The 9743-nt window shown below is 31.4% G+C and overlaps 1 protein-coding gene across 1 annotated transcript in view; it reads left to right on the forward strand.

Moving 5' to 3' along the window:
• LOC145266711 (uncharacterized) overlaps nucleotides 1–9406 on the forward strand; it is a 44910-nt gene extending 35504 nt beyond the window's left edge. Inside the window, exon 2 of the mRNA XM_080122636.1 lies at nucleotides 7429–9406. Within this exon, the coding sequence (XP_079978762.1) occupies nucleotides 7429–7584 (156 nt within the window). The 3' untranslated portion in view covers nucleotides 7585–9406. The remainder of the gene's footprint in view (nucleotides 1–7428) is intronic.
• Nucleotides 9407–9743: the final 337 nt, after the last annotated feature.

Here is a 9743-nt window from a genome sequence, read left to right on the forward strand (position 1 = left end):
GTTGTGATATGATGAACATGATGTGATATGATGATGAACATGATGTGATATGGTGATGAACATGATGTGATATGGTGATGAACATGATGTGATATGGTGATGAACATGATGTGATATGGTGATGAACATGATGTGATATGATGATGAACATGATGTGATATGGTGATAAACATGATGTGATATGGTGATAAACATGTTGTGATATGATGAACATGATGTGATATGATGATGAACATGATGTGATATGGTGATGAACATGATGTGATATGATGATGAACATGATGTGATATGATGATGAACATGATGTGATATGGTGATAAACATGATGTGATATGGTGATGAACATGATGTGATATGGTGATGAACATGATGTGATATGGTGATGAACATGATGTGATATGATGATGAACATGATGTGATATGATGATGAACATGTTGTGATATGATGAACATGATGTGATATGATGATGAACATGATGTGATATGGTGATGAACATGATGTGATATGATGATGAACATGATGTGATATGGTGATGAACATGATGTGATATGATGATGAACATGATGTGATATGGTGATGAACATGATGTGATATGATGATGAACATGATGTGATATGGTGATGACACATGATCTGATACGGTGATGAACATGATGTGATACGGTGATGAACATGATGTGATACGGTGATGAACATAATGTGATATGGTGATGAACATGATGTGATACGGTGATGAACATAATGTGATATGGTGATGAACATGATGTGATACGGTGATGAACATAATGTGATATGGTGATGAACATGATGTGATACGGTGATGAACATAATGTGATATGGTGATGAACATGATGTGATACGGTGATGAACATAATGTGATATGGTGATGAACATGATGTGATACGGTGATGAACATAATGTGATATGGTGATGAACATGATGTGATACGGTGATGAACATAATGTGATACGGTGATGAACATAATGTGATATGATGATGAACATGATGTGATATGGTGATGAACATGATGTGATATGATGATGAACATGATGTGATATGGTGATGAACATGATGTGATATGATGATGACACATAATCTGATACGGTGATGAACATGATGTGATACGGTGATGAACATGATGTGATATGGTGATGAACATGATGTGATATGGTGATGAACATAATGTGATATGGTGATTAACATGATGTGATACGGTGATGAACATAATGTGATATGGTGATGAACATGATGTGATACGGTGATGAACATGATGTGATATGGTGATGAACATAATGTGATATGGTGATGAACATGATGTGATACGGTGATGAACATGATGTGATACGGTGATGAACATAATGTGATATGGTGATGAACATGATGTGATATGGTGATGAACATGTTGTGATATGATGAACATGATGTGATATGGTGATGAACATGATACTTGATATCCTCTATTTTAGAAAATAGTTGGGTGAACTCAGGAAACTGTTTAAACAGGTTAGTGAAAACTGTATTTGATGGAGTTGCTGTATAGATGCTTAGTGTATCACAGGAAAGCATGCCGTATTGGATGGAAAGAGATGTTCTTGTATCGGATAAATAACAGTTCATTAGGTCGATGGTGAGGTTGAAATGTGAAAGGGAATCTGCATCAAGGCGTCTTCACATCAGCGATGATAAAAATCCAAGAAAAACATTGATGGAGTCCAAGGTCAAGCATGAGAAATGAAGTGCCAAGCGTACGGATGGAGCTGCCATTTGTGACTTGGGCTTGTAGTGTGGAGTCCGTTGCTGTATTATTTTAATGGGCGGGGGAATCAAACTTACAGCTGCACCAGTAATCACTAGAAATTTCTGTTGAGAGAGTGTATTGGACATGTAAAGTAGGCAACATGGTTTGATGAGGTGGGATTCATCATGCAATCTTTCCGGTTTACCCGTTGAAATGATCTGGTTTTTAAATGAGCATGGCTGCTTGCATTTTCATGCCTTTTCCACGAATCACTGGCGATAGTAACACTAGGCAGATCTCGAAGTTGACCTACTTCACTGTGATGGACGTCTACCTTAAAAGTTGTATCTCTGGTTGGAACGTGAAGATCTGTTCACCATAAGAGCTTCTATCGTCATGGTGTTCATATATATACTACATTTTCTTCCATAATTAAAACAATAAATTTTATACTCCATTCAAATAAAAACATTGATGTAGTTCATAGCACCTCTAAATGTGCTATGGCCGTCCAAAATTGCCTCTATCGAACCCATGAACCACACACACACACACACACACACACACACACACACACACACACACACACACACACACACACACACAATGTATCTATATTAGAAAGTATTAGATTATACAGCGTGCCCAAAAAGTCACGGAAGGGTTTTGAACTTAAACAGATTCTTTATATTTGTTGCTATTTTCTGCAATTTTAACGCAATCTGATTGGGAATTTTTTTAAATAAACAAAATTCAAACAATCTTTATTTATAAAAAATAATGTCTTTTAAATGTTGCTTCGCATATTATCTCTCGCTATGGCAATGTCAAATGACCATGTTCCCCAGACTTGACTAGCCCCAAGTTTTTTTGTGGGATATCTTCAAGAAAGTGTCTATGTTAACAAACCCCAAACCTTGCAAGAATTGAAGGAAAACATAAGAAACGAAATAAGGGAGTTAAATTGCGATCTGTCATGGATAATATTTTGGAAAGACCACAAATATGCGAAGCTGAAAATGACCAACATTTAAAAGACATTATTTTTCATAAATAAAGATTGTTTGAATTTTGCATTTTTTGAAAAAATATTTTCCAATGTCTTAGTCAGATTGTGTTAAAATTACAGAAAGATATCAAAAATAAAGAATATTTAAGTTCAAAACTCTTCAGTGACTTTTTGGACACCCTGTCCTGTACGTCCGTAAATGCGTTATCTGGTATGAAAATGAGTGATCATTATCTGCTGAACGTAGGTGATCATTTTATATTAAATTTATACAGGGAAGTGATCCCCAACTGCAAATTTTAAAATTTTGTTTTATTTTATTTATTTATTTAATTTTACCCATAACTTTTTCAGTCCGTTCACTTGAATCTAATTTTGATTGGGGTGGGGTGTGAATTAACATACAATGTTGAGATCTAGTTTTTCCTCTTTTTTTAAATTTTTTTTTTTTTTTTTTTTAGTAGAAACGTAACAAACAGCAGAACAAAAAGAGTTTAATAATTTGTACGACGGAGGTAGAGTGAGATCCTACTTACAAAAATCAAATGTAAACATGATTATATTTTTAATTATTTGCCTTAAACCCTTTCGCCCGGACAACATATTGTTAGTGTTAAAAAAAAAAAAAAGTTAATTTTGATCACAGAAAACGAAAGCTTTATCGGTTTATCAGCAATCAGCGAAAGCTATGATGAAGGGGGAACAACTTTGCAACAAATAAATCATCAGGAATCGCCTCCCTTGTATCAGATTACCTTCGTGATGGAAGAATTGAAAATCACACGTATCATCGACGACATTTTTCTTAAAATAAATTACTCTCATTGCCTGTCGTGAGAAAAGTAAATACCAAAGATGTTGGTGCTTGTTCAGAACAATGGATTTTGAAATAAACGCATTTCAGGTGAAAACACTTTTACGGTCTTGCGCTTCATGTCGAAATTAGTATAAATGCCAAAAATTATGAAAAATGATCCATTGGAAAAAATAATTAAAAGTAAGAATAAAATTTATCGTGTGTTTTAATGTGTAAGAGTTCTCAAAATCCACGGAAGGTAACTGCAATCGATCATTTTAACAAAAAACTGATTTATCTTTCTTGCTTTTAATTAAAATTCGCGATTTCAAAATACATGTCGGACGATTATTGTGAACGACTTTTTTGTAAAAGCTAGATACTTTTTTTTAATTTATATGCTCATTTCGACATAAAACGTAAGAAAATAGTGTTTTCACCTGAAATTAACTATTCTACACAATCACTAAGTTTCTTTTTCAATATAAATATAAATAAAAGTTATAAAAGATTTGTAAATAAAGTTATGTATTCTTTAAAATGTTATTTCATTCGTGCAAAACGAATAGCCACTTTCCACGTTTGAAGAGAGACTACTTTCATATATATATATATATATATATATATATATATATATATATATATATATATATATATATATATATATATATATATATATATAGCGAGAGAGAGAGAGAGAGAGAGAGAGAGAGAGAGAGAGAGAGAGAGAGAGAGAGAGATGTTATTTATTTGTTTTTATTTTTCCGATACGTTTTTAAATAAATTAATTTAATTATATGAAAGTGCATTTTTACCTAAATGCGAGTTGGGAATAATTTTCCCTTTAACCAAATTGGTACCCCCAAATGAGGAGCGGCATATATATTGTTTTTAAAATACAATTATCCACTGACACGTGTTTCGTCGTCTACAACTCAAACAAAACAGTTGGGTTTTGTCCGGTAGACTTTTGTCCTGTCCCTCATTTAGTATTTTACAAGAGGTGGAGGCGAAACGTATGAGAAAAGATTGACTTTAAATTGAAGGATGTATAAATCATTTTGTGAATTTTCACACTTTTGTGTGAAATAACGTTTAACGTCAATTCTTCTTTGATTTTGTCAGTATTACTTGCACTTAAACTTGGGAATTTTGTATTTTTATGTTTGCGAAAATATATGCAGTCATAGAATGGAGGTTTTACAGTAATTAAAAAAAAATTAAAGAAAACAATTATGCAATTAAATATTTAGAAATTTAAAAGAATCGGTAATTGTATTGGAATCAGAAATTTACACCAAAATCGGTAAGGTGGAAAGACAATATGATTCCATTTCCGTTTGATGAAAACCGGTTTTCTTTTTTGTTGCAAACCATCTACTAGTTGGCCATTGGCCAGTTATGTACAAATCCCAAGAGCGAAAGGAGCCTTCTATCATGTCTGAAAGTGACAATGTTTAACAAGCGAGATTGGAGATGCGCCTCTGTACAACTCATACTCTCTATCGATCCAAGTTATGATAACAAGACCATTGCCAGAACCTTCAAAATGCATCGCTGGATTGCCACGAATAACAGGGATGTGCCCAGTGTGATGAAAACAAAGTTTCTGGCTACGGTTATGGTCTTTGGTATGGTTTCAAGTAAGGGTCATATCATGCCACCTCATACCTTTAAGTCAGTTTGGAAGTCAACACCTTAGTGTACCTGGATATGCTGAAGAGTGTGGTGATCCCCTGGTGCAATCATGTGGCCGCTGGTAGACCCTGGGTGTTGCAACAAAAATCTAGTTACCCAAATTGATTTTTTTCAATAAAAGTTTTACAATAAATGTAATGTTGTTTTCTTTATGGTAAGAATTTTGTCATTCCACCCTATATATATATATATATATATATATATATATATATATATATATATATATATATATATATATATATATATATATATATATATATACTTCAGAATAAAATTATCCAACAATCAGCTCAGCTGGTATGGAAACCTGTGATTATAAGATTTACAAAATATTACTGGCAGAAATATTCTATCATAATAAGAATTGCTCGATATACAAGATAGAGCAAATAAATCAAATTTTAGTCATTCAATGACTTACATAGAATAATAAAAATCTTTGATCTGAAACTCAGACATTTCACGTCATAAATTTTTAAAGTCATTAAATGAATAAAATTTTATTATATATATATATATATATATATATATATATATATATATATATATATATATATATATATATATATTTGTTTATTGTTATATAAACATGCTCACATCCCGCTGCTACAAATAGCCACTTGTTTCAATCAAACAACAGATATCATCAGACAGCGACACAAGTGGCTATTTGTAGCAGCAGGATGTGAGCATGTTTATATAACAATAAACAAGTATTATCAGCTCTTTTTATTGAGCACTATCTAACAACTTCGTTGAATTCATTAGTCCATTACTTTTGAATATAAAAAACCCGCGTATATATATATATATATATATATATATATATATATATATATATATATATATATAGTTTTGAAAAAAAAAAAAGAGATAAAAAAAATGAGGTCCTATGTCACAACAAAAAATAGTTGGAAAAAAATGTGTAATTTCTGCTAATGATTAACTTGGATGAGCCGGGTTAGGGTAATAAATAGACCGGATTAGCAGCCCACTTATTGCCATCCAAATTCTATTTTTGGAAAATCGATAAAATTTCCTACTGAAAAAACAAAAAGATTTTTTTTAAAATTGTACAAAAGTTTTATTTTAAATTCTAAAAAAAAAAAATTTTTAATTAATAAACCGATGTCATCAATAATTTCAGAATTTAAAACTAATACGAAGTTAAATATGAATCTTTTGGGGTAAAAATAAAATCTTTATTGAAAATATTCTAATTAAATAAGCACTTAAAATAAAAATAACGATGACCACTCGAATGCGCTTTTTCTTATTTGCTGGTTATGAGGTGTTTGAAATCTAATTGGTCGATTTTGTCGAATGAAAAAATGTTCGAAATCAATTGCTACAAAATACAAGTTATCTCCCTTAAAACAATATGCACTAAATTTTGTGTTCATGACAAAATGCTGATCAGTTGTTCCCAATTGAAGAACCCCCACATAATGTTGGAAGGTTGTCACAGATTCGCTAATAATTCTATTTTCATCACACTTCCCCCTGATGTCAACAAGGCGCAAACGATATTTGTTCACAATTTTTAACTGTTAATTTTATGCATTTTTCTCTTTATGCTTGTTATAAATCTTTTTTTGACAAACTATTAATAATGAACCCTGGCAAATGCAATGTTGATAACTCTTAGATTATATCAAAGTTATCTCCTTTTAATTATACTAGCCAACAATAGAATGCACTCTTTTGTCCGGATGTCAGAAATCTGATACCGTTGCTGAATAATTGATTATTATAAGATACAGAGTTCTCCTTGGAATCTCTGCCAAGAGGACAAATAACAAGATTTAAGACTTCCTCAGTATCAGCAAGACGACAATAAAAAAAAAAAAACAAATAACTTTGTCATGCCCTGTATTTTTTCAATTTTTGTTCACAACCTAAAATTTTAGCCCGAGGAAGAAAATGAAATTATTTTAGTACAAAAAATCCGCTTGGAACAAATTGGTCATTATTCCAAGAGAAATTAAGGTATGAAATTTATTAATTTGGGTCTCTTTTGGAGTCTCGTGTTTTTTTGTTTTGTTTTTTTAAGTTACATACGATATTTGTTCACAATTTTTAATTGCAAATTTTATGCATATTTTTTAAAAGATTAGTTGTCAGCCTTGTCAGCATAAAAAAAGTGACAATATTCTTTTCTTTTCCTTTTTTTTTTTTTTGTTTCAGAAACATAGCAATTTTAAAATTCCGTATTTGTGGAAAAGACACAGAGTTCTTCTTAAAAAATGCACCGGAAGGATAGGTACGGAGATTTCAGACTATCAGCATCAGCAGAAAAGTCAGAAAGGAATCGAAAGTTTCAGGATTCGATCGACAAAATGAAATCAGAGAAAAAATTCGATCTACAAAATGAAATGAGAAAAACGTCAAAACGTTCTAGACCAAAAGTCCTTCATGAAACCCTTCATCATTTCGACTTTTGACTAGCATTCTATTGTGCATGTCTGCTGTTCCTTCAATAAATCGCAAGTTATCACATGCTTATCAAGTTAATTATAGTAATCCAAGATCCATTTATTTAGATTTATTTTATTTTATTTATTTAAATAACGTAAACAAGCCTTAATCACAACTGTCTTTGCTTAATAAATGTAATTTTCAATTTTTGTGAAAAAGTAAAAACTTTTTGCAAAATTTTTTTTTTCCCCGTTCTCCCCACGATTATCTAGGGTCATCAGTACTTGTTTCATTTAAGTAACTATTAATCTTAACTTTTAAGCAAAAAAAAAACTAATTAAAATATTTGTTTTTGTACAAATGTTAGAGGAAATAATACATACCCTCTCACAATCGTTTCCCTTGATAATGATCTCAGCAAGGGCTTTTCTTTAAATAATGGTTCATCATTTACCAAGGCAAAAAGACATTTGATGATAAAGATTAATGAGATTGTCAGTTGAATGATGGGACAGTGCCATAAACGGAGTGTGAATGTTGTTTGGTTGATTTAAGCGGATGATAATTCGACAGATATTTGTCGACATTGGACTTGAAAAAAGATCATTTTGTAGTCTATAAGGAGGCAGTCACATAGTAATGTGTTTCACAGGTGGATAGTTCTTGGAAAAAACTCTGTTCATGAAAGTTTAAGTGCACAAATGAAGAACGGAGAGTTCTTTAAATTGTTAGAATAATGAATTCTTGCCAAGATTTTGCAACAAAACCAGCAACAAAAAACACAAAGACAATGCATATTTGAAAACAAACAAAAAACAATGCATTAACAAGAAAAGCAAAAGATGGATGAAGTTTGTTACAAAATAATTTCAAATTTAGTTGCTGTTCATGTTTGGATATAAAGAATTACACTGTTTGGTTGTTTTGTGGCATATTGTTATATTATGAACCTTTGTTCTAGAATTCAAATACACAACAACACATTTGGTGTAAGCAACAGTCCGTTTTTATTCCTCGTTGTTTCTCTGCTATGGTGAAGAGAGAGAAGAGTGGGAGAGCGACAGAGAGAAGTATATCATTGTGTCCGCTTGGTTGACAATCAAATCTCAATCTGCCAATCTTTTTGTGTCACTTTTTCTGTCAACTTTTAAAAACATCAACATAACCAGATTCCTTTAATTGCTACATTCCTTCTCAAACAATAACAAATTTTGTTTACATTCGTGAGAAATATTGTAAATAATTCTGATTTAGCTGTCATGTTCCTCATATTCCATCTGCAGACGCATGCCACATTTTTATCCATATAAATACACATATGTACATATACACATATACACATATATATACTTGCATGTCAACCTAGCTTAGACCGGGTCCTTTGTGTAACAATATCAACACTTTTCAGTTATTTCATGTTGTATCCAACAATTTTGAAAAAAGGTTTTATGTTTCAAGTTCTTTGTATCTTCAAATATTTATTCATAGTGTTTAGTTTGGTTGTTTGGAAGAAAAAAATTGTTTCTGTTAATAGATTTTGTAGAACATAATTGAGCTTTGTGAATGGAAAGGAAAAAAAGCAATAGCATCAATGTTTGATAGATCAGAAAGCCAATACCTTCGGACAGCCTGATCTGGTAGCACGTGGTAATAAGTTGGATATCTTAGTTCATTTAATTTGATTTTAAACTTACTATCGCTTGTACTAATGATTGAACCTAAAACCATTGTTAATCATATGTCAATGTGTCTGGGGTCTTAAAGGAGGTTTGAAAAGGTTGAGAGAATAATAAGTACTATACAATCCTAAAATCACAGAGACATTAATTGCATTTTTTCCACTTAAAATCTTAAAATACCAGCAAAGAAACAAACAAAAGATATATATATATATATATATATATATATATATATATATATATATATATATATATATATATATATATATATATTGTAACATATGCGACAAAAGGTGGGGATTTAAGTAACAAATAAACGAAGGGGTATGAAAGGAAACTTACAATAAAAACAAATATCGTTTTTATCGTAAGTAACACGTCACAAAAAGGGGGGAAGGTATAAGG

This window comes from Euprymna scolopes, chromosome 41 (assembly GCF_053919585.1).
Source record: "Euprymna scolopes isolate OS-2025 chromosome 41, ASM5391958v1, whole genome shotgun sequence".
NCBI lineage: Eukaryota > Metazoa > Mollusca > Cephalopoda > Sepiida > Sepiolidae > Euprymna > Euprymna scolopes.